Source organism: Spermophilus citellus (assembly GCF_964194105.1).
Source record: "Spermophilus citellus genome assembly, chromosome: 13".
In the NCBI taxonomy this organism is placed as follows: domain Eukaryota; kingdom Metazoa; phylum Chordata; class Mammalia; order Rodentia; family Sciuridae; genus Spermophilus; species Spermophilus citellus.
The window spans coordinates 23,549,194-23,573,413 of record NC_138193.1 but is presented as its reverse complement, the minus strand read 5'-3'; the positions used below and the strand labels follow the sequence as shown (position 1 = coordinate 23,573,413).

General features: G+C 37.9%; 1 protein-coding gene across 1 annotated transcript; it reads left to right on the top strand.

Annotated features, from left to right (window-relative positions):
• Positions 1-937: 937 nt before the first annotated feature.
• Positions 938-23,532, top strand: LOC308632481 (broad substrate specificity ATP-binding cassette transporter ABCG2-like; the record flags this gene model as incomplete). Its single annotated transcript, XM_081264575.1, has 8 exons — positions 938-1,066; positions 5,157-5,378; positions 9,517-9,576; positions 10,127-10,241; positions 10,787-10,939; positions 13,295-13,431; positions 19,003-19,154; positions 23,381-23,532. The coding sequence occupies exons 2-8, from the start codon at positions 5,176-5,178 to the stop codon at positions 23,530-23,532; spliced, it is 972 nt and encodes a 323-aa protein (XP_081120701.1). The 5' UTR covers positions 938-1,066; positions 5,157-5,175.
• Positions 23,533-24,220: the final 688 nt, after the last annotated feature.

Below are 24,220 nucleotides of genomic sequence, written 5' to 3'. Positions count from 1 at the left end.
TAGAAAACAAACCACAAATAACATAACCAAGAAGCATTTTAAAACCATAAATTCTGAAAATTAATTAACAAAAGGATAAACAAGCATAACATATAAACTTAAGCCATTAGAAATTAACTTATATTTCCTATGATTGATTACCCATGGGCCAATAAGGAGATGAAATTGCTATAACATGTCACTATACCAGATGTAGATAGTAGAACCAAGATGTCTTTGGTCAAGTATCAGGCCTTAATGAAGCTGTCACTTTGCACAGGAAACATAAATTCCTTGCTTGCTCTGTGCTGGAATGTATTCTAACAAGTCTATGGTGGACATAAAATAAGGACACACTGAGCTGGCCACCATGGCCCTTACCATTGATCACAACTAGCCAGGAGGCTGAGGTAGGATTGCAATTCTAGGCCAGTGTAGGCAACTTAGCAAGTTACTATCTCAAAATAAAATTTAAAGAGGGCTGAAAATGTTGCTCAGAGCTAGACAGCTTGCCTAGGATTCTCAAAGCCTGGTGTTCGATCCTTATTGCCTCAAAAGAAGAAATAAAGAAAATAGGACAAATATTAGCAGGAACTCTGTAAAACTGAAGTTCCACACATAAATCAAAGGATTAGTAGGTTTAAACTAATAATTTGATGTATTCCTCACCAAGTTTCAGGAAAAGTTCTGTACATTAGTCAATGAGAAGTACTGGTGAAGAAGAGGGGGGTGTTCCACGTAGCCAACAGCAAGTGTCAGCCCTGCAGCATGCATGACAGCACCCCTTCCTCCCTCCCTGTGAGGGCTTATTTCAACCAGCAGGGCTTCCTCTCCTTACCTTGGGACACTCTCCCAGAACCTGGGCTCTCAGGCCCCCTGATGCTTGCTTACTGCTTCCTGGTAGAGGCACCACCCCTTCCTCTTTCTTTTTACTGTCTGGGCCTTGGGGAGCCACCTCTTGGGAGGCAGCCGCCTGCGTCCCAGCCCTGAAGCGGGATCCCGGTGTGGCGAAGCTGCGTCCACACCACTTCCTTGCCACCCGCAGGACTGAGCTGGGCCGCCCCCACCTTCCCAGGCGCCTCCAGTGGTGAGTGCTGGACCCCAGGACAGCAGATTCACTGGGGACTACCGGGTCCTGTGAAGGTCTCTGTGGTGGCTGTGGGTGTGGTCCAGGATCTGCACAGACCACGTCCCCAGAACTCTGGGGGATGGGGAGCCCCGCAAACCCCCACTGGACTTTACACTGGTAAAACCCCAAGTGAATACTTAGGTAGGCTGTCTGGGGAGCCAGAGGGAGACATGACTCTGATGAAGTGTTAGGCTGGTTCCTTGAAAAAAAGAAAGGGTCTCTGTGTTTATTCACTTGTACCTGTTGCGGAGGAGCATTTGACCCTCTTTAAAGGGGAGGTGGGCCAGTCTCATTTCCCCACTCAGAATTTCTATGCTCTTAGTTTTAAGGGGTCATATTTTTTATGGTGGTCCCAGACTGCAGGAAGGAGGCAGCCTGGAAAGGAGCCAGGGGTATTTGGGGAAAGCTCTTCAGGAATTCAACAGCACAGCAGAAAATGATTGGCATCATATTAAGAGGAAGCTGTTTCTTTGGACCTGTTTGGAATCCAGCTGACTTCTCTCAATGTTTGAGTCAAGACCTGTTAACTGCCCTGCCTCTGAGCACAAACAACTTGGGCAAATTTGTTTGGCAGGAAAGTTGGTTTATATTGTGATTTGTTAAAAAATAGCAAGCATGCTGCTCAAGTGAGATGATGGGAGTTTTTGTTAACCAGAGTTCAGTCCTAGTCCAGAGGCCTGATGAAATGGGGGTGGAGTGGGGGGCAGTGAGCAAATCAGTTCTGTCCCTTGTCTCAAAATCAAATGAAAGAGTAATGGTGAAAAGTGGAAAGGAAGTTTAATCAGTATAGGTATACTGGGAAGTAGACCAGTGTTTCCAGACCCTGTATTTGGGGGCATTGATATGAACGTCTAGATTATTAAGACAAGGGGAACTACATAGAAGTATCCATAGTCAGGCAGCTTTTGTCAAACTATGGCATGAATGATCATTCTCACAATTGGTCTGGTGGGAACCTGTTGGAGATAAGAAAGCTGGTATTTCCTAGTTGTATGTGTATGTGTGTTTTGTGTGGTGTGTGCGGGGGTAGTTTCCACTCATCACAAGGGGTTTATTGGTCAGGTCTGTCATTTCCAGAATCCAAGGTGACTGAGAGTAAAGGAGACAGATGTAACATGGATCCAGAGATTCCAAGATTTTAATCCTTCTTTTACTTGCCAACTGGATATTCGTAGGCTCAAGTGGAGAGTCTTAAGTCCTTATTATATGTGCAGAACCTGGCAGTTTCATTTGAAAATGACTATGAAATACAAACTGACGATTCAGAATGGATTTTCAGAAAATGATGTAGTGGAGCAGTTGATTATAGTAGGTTTTTGAAGGTTGGTTAAGGTAAAATCCTTACCTGTCTCCAAGTGTGTGAAGATAAATGGAATTGATATTGAATGGACATAAATTTACTGAGCATAGGAGTTCTTAAAGGTGTAGGAGAATTTTGTTCACATACATATTTTAAAGGCATTGACTGATATATTGGGTCTTTTTTTTATTCACAGGAAATGAAGTTTAACTCCAAGTTTGGGTGGTTTGTAAAAGAATTATTGAATTTCCTTTTGTAATTTTTCTGTGAGTGGTTAAGTTTTAATAATTAACTTTAAAAATTAACCAGCCTTTTACAATACATATAAAAATAATGCTAAAAGTGTTCAAATATATGACAAAAAAAATAAGTTGTAAATATATCAGCTTGTGTGTGTATCTATAATAGTACCTTGTTTTATTTTCTTACCTAATAATGGAAATGTAATTGCTGATTATTTTTTCAGAAATGTATAGAGATTCATAGTAACAAATGTATATTGGGCATCTTTATTCCAGGTCCTGGGAATTATACAGGAATTCTCTTAGGAAACATATTCTTTTTGAAACAAGGTGTATTAAATTACACAAGCATGCAAAATCTGTTTCTGCATTTATTGTCATTAAGCATCCTTGAAGCATTTGACCTGAGCATAAATATGATGTTTACAAAATCATACACAACCTAGAGCAGAAAGCTGCCATGAGGGAGCACATTACAATGGACATGGGCTGACCCAAGGGCCCTCTGCACTTAATAAAGTTACACCAAGGAGGCCATAATGAAAACAGAATGGTCTGTCACACAGTTTAGTGACAATAAAGGGGATAACATTGTGTCTCTTCAGAGAAGCTTTACCTGGCATTTACTTTTGAGGGCTGTGTCTTTCGTGTATGTCACACAAGGATGCAGAGGAGACTGAGGATTGGCAATGGAAGAGCCCTCTCAGTGTTTCCATAATGCATGCAACAGTGCATGTTCTAATTGTACTTCTTGAAATGGCTTGTCATAATTTTGCTTGCTTTAAGTGTTGTTTCTGAAGTCCTAGGCCAGAGAGAGGTCCAATGTGGTGGAGTCCCAGAAACTTAGGTCCAGCCACTAGTCTCTAAAAACTGGCAGAAAAAGTAATCTCAAAAAGCAGCAAAGGAATTTTAATCATTATAACTATACTGGAAAACAAAGGGGACCAGAGTTACCAGTTCTTTGTTTAGTGGTACTGATGTGATATTATTTAGACAAGGGGGACCAGAAATAGGCATAGTGAAGCAGAGTCGGAAGGACAAGATCATTTGAGGAGAGAAGGTCAAGGGATGGGAATGACAAAGATCTTTCATATGGATTCTGAAGTTGCTTTTGCCTCCAACATATTAAACTTAAAATTGTGGTCTTGCCCTTACATGCAGTCTGCCTGCTTCAACCTCCAAACTATGGCCAGTATTTCTTTAATGACTGATGCTGCTTCATGTTTCCCTCCTCTCCCACATCTCTAGTTACATATAGATCAGACTCTTCCTATCATGCCCTCTGTTCCTTATCCTCTTTTATGTAATTCTCTTCAATTCAGAAAACTAAAGTTTATTAATTCTCTTCAATTCAGTAAACTATACTAATTCTCTTCCATTGTCATTGTTTAAACTGTACCTAAACTCAACTATTGAATGCTTAATGTTTTTTCCCCCTGTAGTGGGGTCAAACCCATGGTCTCAAACATGCACTCTACCACTATGCTACACCCCCTTATTTTTCTTATAAGAGACAGAGTCTCACTGTACTACCAGTGCTACCTGGAATTCATGATGATCCTGCCTCAGCCTAATCATATAGCTAGGACTGTAGGTATGCACAACCACTTATGGCTTGAATTCTTAATTTTGATTTCTTTTTTCAGTTTTTGTTTTCAAGTCTTGATCTGCTTAACTATTGGTTTAATTAACTTAATCATTTTATACTTAATTTGATATCTTCCTAGAATTTAAATGTTTTCCTAGTAATAAAATCTGTTGCATTGTAAACAATAATGGAGTTTACCTTCTTACTTGACTGAAAGTACATAATAACCAGATATGTGAAGTCTGGACTTTAAATTCAGAGAATTCGCCTGTCCCTGTCTGCTTGTCTAAGCCCTTTTTGGTAACAACACTATGAACACTTACAACATTAAAAAAAAAGTACAGGGGATATTATGATGCTCATGTAGGCTGTCCCTGAACTGAAGCTGTATCATAATATGCTTTTTGAAGTCAGGAGCAGTCCTTACCTTTTTTTTTTTTTTTTTTTTTTTTTTTTTTTAAGTACTGGGAATTGAACCCAAGGGTTCTGTACCACTGAGGTACATTTACATTTCTTTTGAGACAGGGTCTTGCTAATTTGCCCAGGTTAACCTCTGAGATTGCAATCCTCCTGCCTCAGCCTTCAGATTCACTGGGCTTACAGGTGTGCATCTGCCAATTACCTGGCTCACTTGTCTTTTTTCTTCGTTATGAGTTGTAGGTAATTTTCATACTCAACTATTTTGCTTATTGTAATTTATCTGACATCTAATTTGAGTACAAGCCATTTAAAGTTTCATCTGTCTCCCATTTTAGGTTCTAATGTTATTCTTATCATAGTGATGCAGGCTGCTCATTGGAAAATAATTTACTCACTGCAGCGCAGTTTAAAACCATCTTGTTTTCAATGAATTGGTATCTAGAGTTTACAATCTCATTTATATGGAATATCAACTTACTATTACTTTTCCCTCCACAGAAAGGCAAAACCTCTGAAGATGTCTTCCAGTAATGACCAGGTTGTTATCCCAATGCTACAAAGACACACCAATGACCTCCCTGAGATGATCGCTGGTGACCAGGAGACAATTACCCAAGGAGCTGTGTTGAGTTTTCATAATATCTGCTATCGAGTACAAGTGAAGAGTGGCTCTCTGCTCCAACGAAGAATGGTTGAGAAAGAAATACTATCAAATATCAGGTATGTGCATGAATTTTTTAAAAGTTCACTTTATTGACATATAGGCTTTGCTTACTACCAATAGACTGCTGTGAGCATTTGAGTACAAGTTTTGTAGAGATATAGATGCATGCTTTCTTTCCTTTAGGCTAAACAAGGGCTGATATGATTGGATCAGTTATCAGGTAGTTTAAACTTTGAAGAGAATTTATGAATTGCATCATGTTTTGTTTGTTTTTATGACTGTGCAATTAATGTGTCATTTAATTATTAAAGTGACAGTGAGTTTGGAACCTCTTGCTACTTGTATCTATATGAGCTCACAGATGCTGGCCATTAGGGTTGTTAATGTTTGTCTGATTGCTAGAGAACTGTGCTTCCCTCTAATAATTAGATAGAATGGACTAATAAAAAGCTGACAAGAGTTTTGTGAGATAATCATGAGGGGAAATGAATTTGGATTTGCCCTGGCAACACTTGTTTCTTGTTTTTTGTTTGTTTTGTTTTGTTTTTTTTTACTAGAGGAAATAACTACTCCTAGTATAAACAAGCAACTTTTTCTGACTCTCCAAGGCTGGGAAAGTGGTTATAAGAGTCCTGGTATGGTTGTAGCTCTATATAAAATCAGGTGTTTGACCTGTTTTCTTGACATTTTGTATGCATCTGTGGTCTTTACTGTCAGTAGTGCCTAACATCCTTCAGAAGACAAGGAAGTGACAGGGCTGGGTAGACAGTATTGGGGTGTGCCTGAGAGAAAAATGGTGAGGATCTGAGGTTTCATGGGCTGAGCTCAGGGGCTCTGTGCAGAATTGGAACTCTTCTCTGGTAATACCTGCTGTCATACCTGCTTCTTGTCTCTCTTATGTTAGTTAAGAAATCCTGACCAGGTGAATAAGAAGAGGAATAGTGGATCTAAAGCTTTTATCCTTTATTAATGATTAGATAGAATTGACTTATGAAAAGCTGATAAGAGTTTTGTGAGATAATCAAGAAAATGTTGGTACTTTCAGATTTTGTGTTGAAAAAGGTAAAAGGTAATTTGATTTGAATATGTGTAGGCTAAATACATATAAAATACATTCTTTATGTGAGGGTACATTTACCTGCCCCTGCCCACTTTGGTGTTGGGAATCAAGCCCTTGGCCTTGTGCACAGTGAGCCATCTTGCTACCACTGAGCCACACTCCCAAACACCTCTAGATTATCTTTCCCTCCAAGTAGACTAGTGATGGGATACCCTAAGTGTCACCTCTGCTCAAGACTTCTTGTTGGGCTTAAGGCTCAGTGTTGTGCCTCTCAGCAAAGGACAGGGGTCATGGTTTTGTGCTCTTAGGCTAATAAAAGTGCAGTCAAATCTTGAAGTTCTTTCAATTTTTACAATTTCAGGGACTGTTGTTTCTCGTGTTTCTGGTGTAAGTATCTGTGGGAAAGGACACCCATTTTTGGTTGTTGTGTTTCAGATCTTTCTCCTGTCTGCTCACTTCAGGTTAGTAGGCTATGGGATGGAGGAAGAGTTACTCATATTATTTTTTATTTGTATTTGATAGCACAAGTCACTGTTCAAAACAGTAAGTATATTCCAAGAAATGTGGTGAGAATCTCAATTTTCCATTGGATACTTTTTTGCTTTCCTTTTGTAAGAAGAAGTTAAATCAAATTTGACCTTGAGAATTGAAAAGATTTTCATACCTCATGAAAAACTTTCTCTTAAGCTTAGTTTGTCTTCATACACAGCGCTTGAACTTTTCCTTACCAATGTTTAATAACTGTGGGAAAAATTATCCATTCCTGAAGATTTATGAATATTCGTATAATGGTGAGGAAAATTCATTCTTCTCTTTGGGAAATTTTCAGATTAATGATTATTTTTTAAATGATTTCAAACATAAACCTGCATGAACATAATCCTTTCACTAGACTCCTTACCTGTTTACATTCCACTGTTTATTGCCATCACTGTATCTCTTTCTTGGGGGGGGGTACTGGGGAATGAACTCAGGGGCACTTGACCATTGAGCCACATCCCTAGCCCTATGTTGTATTTTATTAGAGACAGAGTCTCACTGAATTGCTTAGTGCCTCACTAAATTGCTGAAACTGGCTTTGAACTTGACATCCTCCAGCCTCCACCTCCCAAGCCACTGGGATAACAGGCACATGCCACTGTTCCTGGCCCTACTGTGTCTCTTTTTGCATTCATTTTTACTAGTGTCTTTTGGGAATCATTTAAGAGCAGACTGTTCACATGATGATTTTCTATCCCTAGCTTTTTCAGCTTTACTTTCTAGAAAGAAGGACCCTCTCCTGTGTAATCACTCAGTTGTTGTCTGGCAGCAGCTGTGGAGACAGGTATCCTCAGAATGAAGGCAGGAATGGTTCTGAGTGCTGCCCATCACTGTGATCCTCACCACATAATGTTTCTTCAGGCTCATCCAGACTGGTACCTTCTAATTCCATCCCACTCCAGGTGATGTTAAAATTGATCACCTGGTCATGCATCTGTCTGCCAAATTTCACCACAGTGTCACCATTTTCCTCTTTGCACTTCATTACTATTGTGAAGGGTGGTGCTCTGACATTAATCCAGAATCTTGCTCCTTATTATATTCCAACTCACCAGCTTCAGCTCCCATTCATGACTCCTGTCTAGATCAGAAAATATGATAGTTACCAAAGGGTGATTTATTTCCATTATCTCATAATTTGCATGAAACTAAGAGGAAAAACTTCAGGTTACCATTTCCTCTTTAATTTACTCTATTGACAATAGTCAAGGATTCCTCTTTCAATAACACTTAGTGGTAATGTATTATTATTGTTATTTGTCTTGATACTTCTGTTGGTCTGAACTTAGTCAGTGGGAGACCGTTCAATTTGAGTCCCCTTCCTCCTTCACTGTTTTGACTTATTCTTTCATTCTTTGAGTATTTTCTTGTTATAGCTAGAAGTTCCATACACTTTTGAGGTTGAGGCATATACCTGTAATCCTAGTTATTCAGGACACCAAAACAGCAGAATCACAATTCAAGTCCAGACTGGGCAATTTAGAAAGACCCTGTATCAAAGTAAAACTTTAAAAAGGCTGAAGCTGTAGCTCAATTATAGAGTGCTTGTTTATCATCTATGAGTCCCTAGGTTTAATCCTATTACAAAAAAAAAAAAATCTAAACTGTCCACTGACCCTAGGCCAGAATCAGCTGATGTTCATTCTGTGGAATTGTGGAGAATGGTATTTATAAACCATCATCTGAGTGTTTAGAATGCTCATTGCTATTCATGTGTCATTAGAATTAAACCACCTCAGTGGACATGCCTAGAGAATATATGTATGCATGAACATGCGTACACACACACACACACACACACACATGTGTGTGTATGTGTGTGTGTGTGTGTGTGTGTGTGTGTGTGTGTGTGTGTATATATATATATATATATATATATAACTTTGCTTAAAAAAATAAAACTGAATCCCTTATGCAAGTGCATGAGGTTGTGGTTCTGTCCAGGAGGGGTAAGTGGAGTGGTGGATGGCAGATGGTTCCTCAGCACCCTTCCATCTATACTCTTCTATAACTATTGTGTAGATTAAAACCTATTACTTCTAATTAATGCACCAATTCCAATCTAGCACTGTAGATTCTTCACACATTTTCCACGTTTAAAAATGTATTTTTTAAGAAGTCTATTTAAAAACAGTGAAAAAATGCCTCTTCATAGTCTTAATGTAATTACTGATTTGTTCAGTTCTTTTATTTTCTCATATAAGCTTCTTCACAGCCTACAACTTTTCCCCTCTACTGTCTCACTGCTTCCCATCCTGTATTCTCAGATGCTGGTGTCTGTTGCCCTACTCCCAGGACATCCATTATATTCCTATTAAGAAAGAAAGGGGAAGGGCAAGTCTAATATAAATGATTGACACACTATGTGAGCATAAAATCACAGGTAGGAATGTAACTAAGTTCTGTTCAGTCAGAATATACCTATTTTCAGTAAGAAATTTCCTGCTTCTTTTTAGAAAAAAATAATTAAGAGATGTTAATGAGAATCTGATGCAATTTCATAAAATTTCCTTAAGTGTATTTGACATTGATCTTAATTTAATAGAACTTTGTTTAAAATGGAATAATTACTCATTTTTGCTTTTGTGTTTCAGTGGAATCATGAAACCTGGTCTCAATGCCATTATGGTACCCAAAGGTCAAAAGAAGTCTTTGTGAGTATAACAGAAATTATAAGTCAGCTTTCTTTTTGTAGTTTCAGTGTGCTTTTAGAAATAACTTTTATCAGTCTTATTAATACAGCATCATAAAGTGGTTGACGTACACCTGTCAAACCTATTATGAGCTAATGAGGAAGAATAAGAAGGGAATAATATTAAATGTGGGGAGATGGAACATAGGAATAATTGAAGACACATTTAGATAAAAGAGCACATTTCCTGGGTTGGATCCACCAATGTCAGATGGACAGGAGGGTCCTTTGGGAGGTCTATGTAGGATAAGCCAAATTTGCCTTACTTTTATATTTCTGTGCTTTCTTATAGCACAAATGAAAAGGAAGGTGAGGATTTGAATGTAAACACACATACACATACACACACACACAGAAGCACACAAACACACATGTACTAAGTTTTAGTTAAGTCATATATCTCTTGATTAGTTAATTTTATAGCTTGAACAGAATTTGAACTAACAGTAGCTGAGAGAGGTGGCCTGTATTGAAGGGGAAGAAAAAACCTCACCATGTTTGTCTTTTTGTAGGTTGTTAAACATTTTAGCTGCAAGGAAAGACCCAAGTGGATTATCTGGAGATGTTTTGATCAATGGAGAACCTCGACCTGCCAATTTCAAATATCATTCAGGTTATGTGGTTCAAGTAAGTATTAGTTGGTTTACTTTTAGGTTTCATGTGTTTCTGTATAGGCAAGTGCCTTGGTTTGCAGTTTATTGTGCTTCCAGTGGATTATGTGACATACTCATAGAATCAACTTTTCTTACATCTGCTTCTCATAATTTCCTATTAGAAAGAGGGTGGAGTTAAATGGAAAGGCAGAGACAACCTGGAATATGACCTCTGTAGGACATGGATATAAATTCTACTTTTATCATTTTCAGAAGGGTCTGCTGATGTTTTTGCCCTCCTGCCTCTTTTCCTTCCTGAGAACATATTTGAATGTGTCTGCCAGTAGTCATATCATATTTCCCTGTGCTCCACTTGGATGTTCAGATGGGTGTTGAACTTCCTCCCTGGGCTCTGCAGCTGTCTGTATATGGAGTCTCTGTAGTTACCAGAGTTGAAAACACAGCATTAACTACAGCATTTCCTTGGGTTTGTTATTTTCATCTATTGAGTTACATATACTAGAGGGATAGTCTAAGAAAAGACTCAGTATGTCTCATGAAAATTGTATTTTCCTTCAGAATAATGTCCTGATGAACACCCTGACAGTGAGAGAAAATTTGCAGTTCTCAGCAGCTCTTCGGCTTCCAACAACTATGACAAATCATGAAAAAAATGAGAGGATCAACAAGGTCATTGAGGATTTAGATCTAAGTGAAGTGGCTGATTCCAAGGTAATGTGAAAAAAACTGGTAGAATTGTAGCCAGGAAAGCGGACCTCCCTGTGTGGACAGTGTGACCTTAATCAGAAGTTTCTTATGACATCTGTGTCTGTTTTCTGTAATTATAAGAAAAAATGACTACATAGCTACCATGAAGATGGAAATGAAGCTGGAGAAACAATCTCAAAGATGGTGGAATCCCTGGAGTGGAGTGTGGTCTCATTGCTGTAGTCAGGGCTCATTTGATGTCTTTGCACTAACTTTTCTTCTTCCTGTTTTTCTCTTCCTGACTTTCACTGCCATTACCTTCTGTTCTTCCTGGGACCTTTGTTTCATGGCTTTTTCGAGGCATATTTCTGAAATTGATAAATGACAAGTTCCAGGTATTATTTCTTTGTATATATAACTTGTCTGTAATTTGACTTCCAGAATTATATTTGATCACAGTAGGACTGACTTCTAATTTGCACTGCTACTAATTTTTTCTATAGCTTATCTTTGGCAGTTTTTTTTTCTCATCCTCTCCTCATTCCCATTTTTTTTTCTGCCAGTATTTATTTCCAGACTCATCTACCATGCTCTTAAGTTTGAGAAGTATGTTTGTGGGCAAGAGTAATAGAATGGACTAAGTAACTCAAACTTTTGTGGGTTTGCAGGATCATGGAGAGAATGATACTGCTCCACATGGAGGGTTTGCTGAGCAGATATTTGGAGCTGTATGTGATAATGAGTTTTTTAGAATATAGTGTCTTTGAATGAAGCCCCTGATCTTCCCTCCTAAAAAAATGAAGAATGTGGGTGGAACATCCTATTGGCTGCTGCTTCCTATTATACTTGCTGATAGGCTTTATGTGAAGTGTTTTATTTAGAAAAATAGTCCTGTGATGCTACTTATTTTTTATTACTGAGTATTGATTTTCTTTTCCTTGGCTCTCTTTATTTATTTGATCTTCTCATTCCAGTTTGGTACTTTTTTTTTTAGCTCTGTTCTTTACCATTAAGCACTCATTGTCCTTAGTTACTTTCTTGGATTTCTGGGGAACATATGTAAAGGCTGTTTTTGATTTCTTATAATTAACATAATCTAATAGTATCAAATAATTTTATATATTTTTAGTTTTAATGATATTTTGAACATAACAGAAATCTAGAGAAGATGGTCTGATTACTATAATGATGTGATTTGGGGTAATTAATATAATAGTTATATATTATATGTACATTGTATTATTTATATATTATACATTATGTTTAGTATGTATCTATTATTATGTTAATTATATGGAAATTAATATAATTACTAGTACTGTTCACCTTGATTTCTCAGTTGTTAACATCTCTCATAATTATTATAACTCTGTCTTACGGAACTATTTTATACAAATTTGTATGATATTTCACCCCAAAATACTTATATGCATTTGGAAAAAAGGACATTTGCCTACCTTACCACAAAGCCATTACCAACTAACAAAATGAAGAGTAACATCATATCCTCATATCATCAACTATGTCAAACCATATTCATCCACATTTCCCAAATTGTCTTCAGATGTCTTTTTAAAGCTCAGTTATTAAAAGTTCCCAATCAAGGGCTATGAGTTGCGTTTGATTATTTCTCTTGGAAACTCTTCATTTGAGAATTGTTCCCTACTGCCTTTCTCCCCAGAACTATTCTAGTCCTCTCAGCACACACAATAATATTGACTGGTTGAAAAGTTTGAACCAGGTACCTGCAGACTATCCCACCTCCTGCTTTTATCTGAAATGATTGATTGGGAATTCTGTATTGAGTTAGGGTGTAGATGGTATCACTTTAGAAAATCTTATGGGAATAAAATGTGCTTATGTGGTATAGTAGAACGAGAGCTCTCCTGGCTTCAAGTGTACCCTTTTCTTATAAGTCCACTCAGGGACTTTTGTCAGAAGCAATGAAGTGTGTGTGTGGGGGGGAAGGGGGTTGTTGTTAGAAGACTAATAGAATACTTAAGGTGTTTTCCTTTTTCATCTCCTAGCTTTATCTCCTGTTTTAGACTGTGGTTTCACTGTGTCAGGTCCATATCTTTTAGTTTTGTTACTCACTGTCTTTAAACATTTGACTTGGAGAGGAATATACAGAATGTTAAAAGTATGAGATTCATATCAGGTCCAGCCACTTGGATCCTCTGTCCTTAGCCTTCAGGTACTTATCTGTTCAAATAGAGACCTCCTTCTTCTTTCAGGTGTCCATTTTTTTCTTGTTCAGAATAATGAGGGTAATAGAGAAAGAGTATCTTGTAGGACTGAAGTTAACCACCGAATTAAGTTAATTCACTATGGTGGTGACCATAGTGGTTCTTGTTGATAATGTAATAATCTGTGTTTTAGGTTTTATCTAGAGGAGAGAAAAAAGGGACCAGTATAGCAATGGAGCTGATTGCTGATCCTCCCATCTTGTTCTTGGATCGACCAACAACTGGTTTGCATATAAGCACAGCAAATACTGTACTTTTGCTCCTGAAAAGGTAAATACTGTAGGAACACTGTTCTTTTATTTATTTACAATTGGATCACTTCTATGTACCAGGGGTTCAGTGTGCCAGGGTTTCAGAAGTGAAGAGCAAAATTCTTTCCTTTCTTCTTAAAGAGAAATAGTCAAGGAGCAAAGAAGTGTTACTAAGAAAAATGAATGAACAACTTGGGGAAGAAAGGCCATGAAGGGAGTGAGGAATTGTTTTCAAAAACAGGATAGTCATGGAGGACCACAAGTATGTGACGAGAGACCTGTGACAGAGTGAATCCTGCTCTTTCTGTCAGCAGAGAGTTCTGGTTGGAAGGAGCAACCAATAGCCCTGAGGCACAGCATGCTTGATGCTTGATGTGTGTGGAGCATCAGAGAGGCCAGAGGGACAGAACCCAGTGCAGGTTGGCTGCTAGACTCTAATAACAAGACCACAGGCTGGGGGCTGAATAACAGATACTACTTTTCTTCCAGCTCTGAAAACTGGAAGTTGAGATCAAGTGTCTACAAGTTGTTTCTTCTTGGATCCTTCAATAGACACAGTTAGATGAGTCACCACTTAATGACCTTCTTTAATCTTAGGGACTTCTTTAAAGACTCTCCAGAGGTAGCCACATTCTGAGGTGCTGGGTGTTAGGACTTTTACATATCAGTTTTGGAGAGGCCACAATTCAGCCAATTAGAAATGATGTAAAGTAAAGTTGGGCTTGGGACAGATTACATAGACCTCATTGGCCCCTGTGAGACATATTTTGTGCTGCTAAGGTCCAGGGACATTTTGAGAGTTGTCAGCATTGACTGCACAATGAGGCAAGGTGAATGTAGGACACCAAGAAATAGCTGCTGAAGTAGGCCCTGTCCTAGGATGCTGGTGGTCAGGTGGTAAGAAAAGCATGGGTTCTGGGTCTTTTTTTTAAGGTGGAACCAACTGGATCAGCTTAGGAAATGGACTTGGCCTGCTATGACTCCTAAGTGGGGGTCTGGAAAATAGAACAATGGGGAAAAAAGTCATTCATTTCTATCAAGAAAGGAGACTGGCAGGAATGTAATAGGAGAAATTTTTAACATTAATTTCTGAACATCTTCTTTAAAATTATAAAAAATTATTTCAAACTGACATGAAAGTTCCAAGAAAAGTTTAAAGAAAAAAAATTCCCAGTTCCCTCACCTGAATTCCCTAACTTCTATTTTACTGCATTTGCTCCCCTCTTCCTTCATCTGTGTTCCACCTGTGTAAGTTTTTTTCTGACCGCACGCTCCATCTCTGGTAAATTCTCCCTAGTGTAAATTCCAAAAGGCAAGGACATTCCACTACACCAGCCTTCAGGTAAGGAAGTTGACAGTGGTGGCTTCACAACCATCCAGTGCTTAGACTCTAGTCACATGTCACCAGCTTCCCCTGCAGTGTCTGTTTCCTGTAGTGCCTTGGGATTCTTCACTGAAACATGTCTTTTCTGGCTTTCCTGTTTTGGTTGGTTTTGATAATCTGTGTGAGTTCCACAGTCATTTCCTGTCCGTCACGCCCTTGCAAGTCTTGGTGGATTTCATGGGGTGACCCTCTACTGAGTCCATCCCTATGTTCCATGAGCAGATTCCGGTCTCATAGGTGGTGTGAACTTCCCTCATTTGATCATGTTGGGGTCTGCTGGGCTTCTCTGCAGGGAAAGTACTTTTCTTCTTTAGAGAAGATTAGTATTTTTTTTCTGGGAAGATAATTGGCTATTATACCAAGATTGTGTTCCTCCTCAAGTCTCACCCACCAATTTTAGCATAAGCTAATAACTCCTGTTCTTGTGGTAGTTGCCTAACACATAATTGTTGACATTTTATCTAAGGAAGAGTTTTTCCCCTGTTGATTTTCTGTGTGATGCAATGGATTGGAATCTGCTTTTCTTCACTGTTTTAATGATTAAATTGATCCTGATTTGACTAGGGGATAGCTTTTCAATTGTCTGTGTGTACTTTTGACCTCTCCCTGATCATTCTTCCATCATTTCTTTACTTTGTAGTCACTGTGATGTTCCATGTTTATGTTGCACTTTTCCTGAGTTAGCTATTTGTGGATGGATGTGGTTTGTTCTGGTTTAATTAATATTAAGAAACCAAAATGTTGTTGCTATTGTGCTCACTGCTATTGGAGTGGCTTTGCTTTTAGATCTTCAGTAGGTGTACCTAGGCCTACTGTATGTGTTTATATAAAATATGGAAATATATTCTATTTTATTTGGAAACATTGGTCCTGGATGAATTTTATGTGTGTGTATACAGATGTGTGTGTGTGTGTGTGTGTGTGTGTGTGTGTGTGTGTAGTGGGGTTTTTACTGTGTTTGTGGCAGGGTTCCTACCCATGGCCTCATATTTGCTAAGCACTTACTCTACACCTGAGCAATATTTTCAGTCCTTGTTTCTCTCTCTCTCTCTGTCTCTCTCTCTCTCTCTGTCTCTCTCTCCGTCTCTCTCTCTCTGTGTATATATGTATGTATATTATTAAAAAATATGTAAACATACTTCTATAATTATTGCTATTTATAAGAGTATATATTTAGATACCCATGAGTTCATATTATTATTTTTATTTCCAGTCCAATACCTCTGTGTCATTTTTAGTTCTTTCCCTTTCAATCTTTGCAAGTCACTTCAGACCATGAGAGATGTGACTCCTTTTATTTTAATATATTTACTTACTTGGTCTGTCTATGATTTAATTGTTTAATGCAACCTGTCTGCCACTTGCTCTGGGCTATATCTTTGTCTCCTACCTCTGGAAACCCCTCTACTTCATACTTTAAGGTGCCTGACACACCACTTTTATGGATTCCCCTAGTACTTACCTTGCTTTCTCTGATGGCCACACACTCGTAAGAAAGTTTCTGATAGGAGAGAAAAAACAGGACGATGCAAAGATGGCTGTTTCTTTAAATATCTTATGCTCTAGATGTCAACATACGTATAAATGAAGATGCCAGGTTATGGGCCTGGAGTTTGGGTACCTTTATAGAACATACCCAGGAAATTTTTTATTATCTACAGCTCTGCTGACAGTGTTCATTAGACAATGATGAATTGATACAGAATATTGTGACTATTTCCTTTATATTTTTTTTTTACTGGGTAGCATTCAAGCATCCTGCCTCTTGCAGAGATCAAGCCCTACTATGCACAGTCATCACTTAGGGTCTGATTAAAATGTAGATTCTGTTTCTTTAAGTCTGAGGTGGAGCCCAGGATTTTCCCTAGAGGACTCTAAGAGTCGATACTGATACTAATGCCACTGCCCATCCAATCACACTTTGAGAAGCAGGGCTCTCATACAATTCTGCTTCCTGCTTCTAGATGTCTACCAGCTCAATGATGTCTGCTGAATACAGTTCCAGTTTCTGAGAGAAGGGCCAATCTTAGGCTTGTCGTTCTCTTTTTATAGTCTCTTTAGTTACCTTATTCATTTAATACCAAGTCACCGTCTCTCAGATATATATAAACACACCTCTTGCTTTGTAACACTGAGTTTCTTTGAGCAGGAGTATCCTTTTCTTAGCTGAGTCCTGTTGGTCCTTTTGATGTTCCACTTGTATCATCTTTAGCCTAGGTTGTTAGCCTTTACAAGGAACCCTTAGCTATATCTATTCCACATTCTATTGAAATTTTTGGTCTTCTTGCCCAAATCTCTTTGGGGCAGAGCACCCTTGGGCACTAAACTATACTAGAAACTAATCAAATTTGTAGATTGAAGTGGGTCTTCTAAAGTTTTTTGTTGTTGCTGTTGTTGTTGTTGTTGCTCTCAGGATTGAACCTCAGTGTGCTCTACCACTGATCCTGTGACCTTCTTACTTCTTATTTTGGGACAGAGGTACACCAAGTGGCTTAGGCTAACTTCAGACTTGAAATCTTCCTGCCTCAACCTCCTGCCTAGCTGAGATTACAGTCACATACCACCACACCTGGCTCATAAACATTTTAAATATCTACTTTGAACATTTTTACCTTTATTTTTTGCATCCATAGTAATAACTCATGTGAAATGGCCTTTTAATACTATTTCTACCACAAATTAAACCAGAGATAGAATCATAGCCTTACTTCTTCATAACTGTGACTTAGTGGGTATTCGCTTAACTTTTAAGCTTTTCCTGTTAAAAGTTATGAAATTATAATATTGAAACTACCTTATGACAGTAGTGTGAAAATTAAAATGAAGTAATTTCTAAAGCATTTAGCAATCTCATAGTACATACTTCAGAATGTTCACTGTTTTATCAAGGTAGAGAAAAGGAAAACTAATCCTAAAGCGATAGAAGACAAATCATCAATGAGAATTATTTGTATGACTATTGTCTTTTTTTTTAAGGAGAGAGAGAAGAGAAAGAGAGAATTTTTTAGTATTAATTTTTCAGTTTTCGGTGAACACAACATCTTTATTTTGTTTTTTTATGGTGCTGAGGATCGAACCCAGAGCCCCGCGCATGCCAGGCAAGTGTGTTACCTACTGCTTGAGCCACATCCCTAGCCCAGACTGTTGTCTTAATATTTACTCTATTACTACTTCTCAAACTTGATTATACTTGTAGGTTGCCTGGACAGCTTGTTAATAATATGGACTCCCTGTATCATCCTCAGAAATTCTAATTCAGTGTCTAGGAGGACTGTCTAGGCATCTGTATTTTTAATAAGCATTATAGTAGTTTCTAGACTGTCGATATACCATCTTTTCAGAAGCCTAATGTTTTTATTTTTTATTTTTCTTGGTAAGAATCATCTTTTTTATTTATCTTGATTATGTATTTTAATTGCTGTTATGGTACTTATAAACACTGCAAAATTCTTCCAAGGAAAAAAATGACTATAAATGCTGCCTAGTTAAATCCTGTTTAGAACACAAAGAATATTAATAATGTATATGAACAATTCTTTCAAAATAAGCAAATAAAAAATTCCCTTATTTGTTATTATTAAAGATACAAAGCCCATAATAATTACTACTTTTTCATAATAATTACTAAGGTGCACAAAAATCATGATTTTTTTTGCATATCTGGGTATGAAACCCAGGGTCTTACATATGCTAGGAAAGCACTTTTGATGAGCTATATCTCCAGCCCATCATGAATTTTTTTTGAGTTGCAGTGTTGTTGAAATAATAAAGAATGATGACATGTTTAATTTTTAAATTGCATATTAAAGTGAATTTCTAACAATTTAGTACTAATAAAAACATTGAATTAGGAATGAGTCTGTGGCTCAGGGATAGCACACTTGCCTGGCATAAATGAGACACTGGGTTAAATCATCAGCACCATGTATTAAAAAATAAAGGTCTATCAACAACTAAAAAAAGAAACCCAAAAGATACATAAATAAAGGTATGATGTCCAACTACAAGTAGAAAAATATATAAAAAAAATATTGAATTTAGATTCCCCAGATGTCATGTAGGTAACATAAGATTAGGTGATAAGACTATAAGAGAAAATGAAGTTGAACTTCGAACTCTTGTTTTAGTGGTAAGAATAAACTGTTTTATTAGGAAGGGCAAGGTTCAGATGTGTAATGATTCATTATCTTCCCTCTTTTGACTTAGGATTTCTGAGCAGGGACCAACAATCATCTTTACCATTAATCACCCTCGGTATTCCATCTTCAAGCTGTTTGACAGCCTCACCTTATTGGCCTCAGGAAAACTATTGTACCAAGGTCCTGCACAGAAGGCTTTGGAATATTTTGCATCAGCAGGTTTGGTTGACTTTTTCATGCACTAGATCCTTCATTCTTGGAATTCTGGGAGAGAACAGAGGTATTGATGGGAGTGCTGTTTGATCTTTGTATAAATTTACCTCAGGTTCTACCACTCTAAAACATCCTTGGTCACTTTGTTGCCAAACATTTTCTTCATATGGCAGCATATGTGTGTGAGAGTGTTTGTACTGGTCCTATGGCTATTCTGCTTCCCAGTGACTGTGTGGGTTAGCTGTTCATTCCTATAACACATATCTGAGAAAAACTAATTACAAAAAGTATGACGGTTTTTGGCTTCAAGTTTCAGATGTTTCAGTCCAAAGTCTACTGGCTTCATTGCTTTGGGCCTGAGGTGAGGCAGAAAAATGGTGTAAGGGTGTGGTGGAGGGAAATGGGGGGGGTGGTGAGGGAGGGAGCGGGAGGGAGGAAGGAAAAGAGGGAGGGAAGGACAGGGAGAGAGAGAGAAGAAAAAGAATAAGGGGAGAAAGAGGAGGGAAAGAATGAGAAGGAAAGGTGGGGAGGGGAGAGGAAAGGAGAGGAAATGGGTTAGGGACAAAATAAATCCTCCTAGGGCATGAACCCAGTGACCTATTTTTTCAAATTAGGTCCCACTTCTAAGTAATCTATTCTAATTATTATCCCATGAAATGAATTAGTTTCCTGAGGAAGTTAGAGCCCTCATAATCAAATAATTTCTTAAAAGCTCCATCTCTGTACATTGGAGAACGAATCTTAAATTCTTTAGTATTTAAGTATTTAAAGTGTATACTTTATATCCAAACCATAATATTCTGCCCCAACCCCAAAAGGCTCATGTCCATCTCATAATGCAAAATGCATTCAATCCTACAATTTCCTCTAGTCTTTAACAATTCCAACATTTCTCAAAACTCTAAATCCAAAGTATTCTGTGAGACACATGGTAACACCTTAGCTGTGGGCCCATATACATAATAATAGGTAAGTTACATGTTTCTAATATTACAATGGAACAGAGTAGACATTTCCATTCCAAAAGGGGATAAACAGCCTCCAAAAAAGCCTTGTTCATTGCATATATCCTTCCTCAGCAGACATTCCATGGTTCATGGCATCTCTTAGTCCTGGCAACTCCATTACTGATTTAGCTTCCTCTCTCAGAATCTCACATCACACTCTCAGGGGCTGCCTGCAGAGACTGCAACCTTGACACAAATTCCTATCTCCCAGGCCTTCCTTTGAAATCTGGGTAAAAACTTTCATGAACCCCCTAATTCAGAATTCTGCATTATTTAAAACTGGCACAACACAGATGACACCAAGGCCCACTGCCTGTAGGAACAGTAGCTGGGTCTGCTCGAACAATAGCTGGAGTAGCTACTGAGTGCTTGGACAGTGAAATGAGTCCTGGCAGGACAAGTTTCTAGGTGGCCCTGTGCCTGCAATATAACCCTGGACTCTCTTCTTAAAGCAGAGTCTTTCAAACTAGTTATCATTTTTACACCTTTAAACATCTTTCCTTTTTTTCTCCATGAAACATTAGTTTCTCTTTAAAGGCTCTGATTTCTTCATCAACCACACCTTCCTTATTTGCAGTTTTACAAGTGTTTTTCTGGCCAAACAGAAAATTTTTAAATGTTTGTATTCTGCTTGTTGTTGCCATTTCTCACTAAAAATATGGCTAAAAGCTACTAGCAATGACTATGCCACAGTCCCAATGATTTGTTGCCTTAAAATTTCCTCCAGTACATTACTTAGTTCATCATCTTTAAATTCAGCCTCAGAGAGTGTTGGGACATGAACAAAATGGAAACAACTTTTTTGTCAGAATATACCACTTCCAGTTCCCAAAACAGTCCTCATTACTATCTGAAATCTCATGAACATAATCTTTACTGTCCACATTCCTGTTGATATTCTGGTCATCTGAGATCACACCATAATTGTCCATTAACCTCTGCTTACAACATTCCAAAGCTTCTTTATCTTGTATCTCCACATTTTTCCAAATTCCTCCCACAAATCATTTTCAAAAGCTTCTGAAGCACATGGTCAGGTATAGTCACAGCAATGACCCCACTTCTTGTTAATCAACTCTTCATTGTTATGATCAATAATTGAGAACAGTAACTTAGAGGAGGAAAGATTTATTTTGGCTCATGGTTTTGGAGGTTTGACTCCAATACAGCTCTACGCATTGCTTTTGGTCTTAGGTGAGAACTAAGCTTCATTTCTTTGGGCCTTTGGTGAGAAACATCATGGCAGAAAGGTGTAGTGCTGGAAACTGTTCAACTCTTGCCAGCAAGGAGAGAGGGAGGGAGAGATAGAGGTAGAGAGAGAGAGACAGAGAGACAAAGACAGAGAGAGAGAGGGAGGGGGAGGGAGGGAGGGAGGGAGGCGAGAGGAGATCAGGAGCATGATAAATTCTTCCAGGGCATACTTCCAGTGACTTAATTCCTCCCACCACACAGTAGTCCATTCAAGTTATTAATTTATGAGATTGCTATATTGTGTACCATGCCTTAAACACAAGTGTTGTGGTTTAAATATGAGGTTTTCCCCAATAGGTCATGTGTGAGATGGCATAAGAATGTTCAGAGGTAAATTGATCAGACTATGAGAGATATAACCTGATCAATAGATTAATCCACTGCTATAGATTAACTGGATCATAACTACAGGCAAATAGGGGGTGGCTAGAGGAAGTAGGTCACTGAGGACATACATTTTGGGCTTATATTTTGTTCCTGGTGAGTGAACCTCTCTCCCTAATTCCTAATTATCATGTCCTGAGCTGCTTTCCTACTCCATGCCCCTCTACCATGATGTTCTATCTCCCCTGGGCCCACCACTACGGAGTTGACTGATGGTGGACTGAACCTCTGAAATCATGAGCCAAAATAAACTTTTCCTCCTCTATGTTTTTATTTTCAGGACTTTTGGTGACAGTTGATTAAAACAACATGAATCTTTGGGGAAATTCATATCCAAACCATAACAGTGATCTTTCCCTGAAAGTTCAAAATTTAACTACTTGTATTTATATCCAGTTATTCTGTCAGTTAAATATTTATAGAATGGCCCAATATTATTATTTTGAGACCTATAACATATTGCTTTTTTAGTTTTTACCATGACATGTAATCTTGCTCTGCCTTCACGAGAGCTCATGGAGATGCTACTTAACTTTCTAGAAACATTAGACTCAAGATTTAGGACTTAAGTGGGTGTGAGTGATCTATTAGTCAATGGAATGGCTAATTCCAAATCTGATTAGACCAATATTTCAGGGATGTCTGATTCTTTGAATTTTTTATTAAATTATGTGATTTTTTTAACAGCTCATACAATCTGCTTCAGAGATATTTGGGTATGATCATAGATGCTTCTCTATGACCCCAAACAGTTGTCTTTTTAAATTTGTTTTTGTTTAATATCTCTCCTTTAAAAATAATCAAGCATGGGGGATGGGGATGTGGCTCAAGGGGTAGCGTGCTTGACTGGCACCACATAGCAACAAAGCACCACAGCACCACATAGCAACAAAGATGTTGTGTCCGCCAAAAACTAAAAAAAAAAAATAAAAATAAAAAAATTAAAAAAAAATTAAAAAATTATCTCTCTCTCTCTCTCTCGCTCTCTCTTTAAAAAAAAAAAATTTAAAAAAATACTCAAGCATGTATAGGTCTGGGGAGTCCAGAGGAGATAAGAATCAGACCACAGGCAAAGTTTAGATGATTTATGCCACTACAAGTGGAGGAAAGAGTTCACGTGTACTGTACTGGTCATTTTCTTTCCAGAATGCTACTCTGAAGGATTTGTTCCTCTTTGGAATTATGACAGATTGAGAGATGATAAATTTGAAATATGAATTTAATAGGTGGAAAAGCTATCTTGTTGTCATTAGTACTGCCATTCCAGTATTTCCTGGATCAACTCAGAATACAATGCACCCAGGCCTTCAAAACTTCCTTCCTGGACTTAGCCTTAGTCTTATGAAGGAGTATTGATAAACTCCAGGAAATTTACAAAGCTTATTAAATTTTATTACTTATTGTAGATAATAACTAATGTAATATGTTCTAAAGAGTCCAGATTTGGTTGGATATGTATGTATGCATGTATGAAAATGAGGGAGAAGATGATAATTCTGCCTTCCCTAGTCTCACCTGTCTCACACTGTGTGAGTCCTCTTTACTTTCGAAGACCATCGGGTTGAGTTGTTGGAATGCCTTTTTTTGCAGGTTATCCCTGTGAGCTGTACAACAGCCCTGCAGTCTTCTTTCTGGAGATCATTAATGGAGAATTTTCTGCTATGGTATTAAACATAGAGGAAGAAGGGCGTGAAGGTACATCAGTCTCAGATTCACAGTTTTTGCCTAATCAATTTGGCTGAGGTTTTGTGATATGGAAAGGTATTATAACAAAGCTTTGTGAATTTGCATTAATGTTGTGTTCTGATACCAGTCAGCAGATAGGCTTTGTTACCTGTGAGTGCTATGGTTTTTTGTTTGTTTTATTTATGAGTGAGCATTTATATGCTACTTTTGATTTTATGGGGGGGTTTCCATTAAAAATAAATATGCTCATTGTTTTACTACTTATAAATGAGAATCAGTTTTTTATGCATTAACATGTAGAATAAAAGGAACAGATTTTTATATTAACATTATAACTCTGTATGAAGATATTTATTTTAATAGTTAGGTTCCAAATTGGGAGGAAAAGGTCAGTGAGTTTGCTGTTATCTGTAATTACAGTCATAGTAGTAGCCAGCTCATTCACCTGTGTATTCCTAATGTGAAAAGTGGCAATAAAGCTAGTAATTTTTATATTCAGGCTCTAAAATCAAATTGTTATTGAAGAAAGGAGTCATAGAAAAATGGGTTAAATAACTTGTTGTCCGATAGTAGTGTTTTTGTTCTTTATTCATTTTTATTTGAAAGTCAGCGAGACTGAAGAGCTTTCCAATGGGAAAATACCAGTCATAGAAACATTAGTTGAGTTTTACCTCAACTCCTCCATCTACAGAGAAACAAAAGCTGAGTTAGACCAATTCTCAGGTGGTCAGAAGAAGAGGAGCT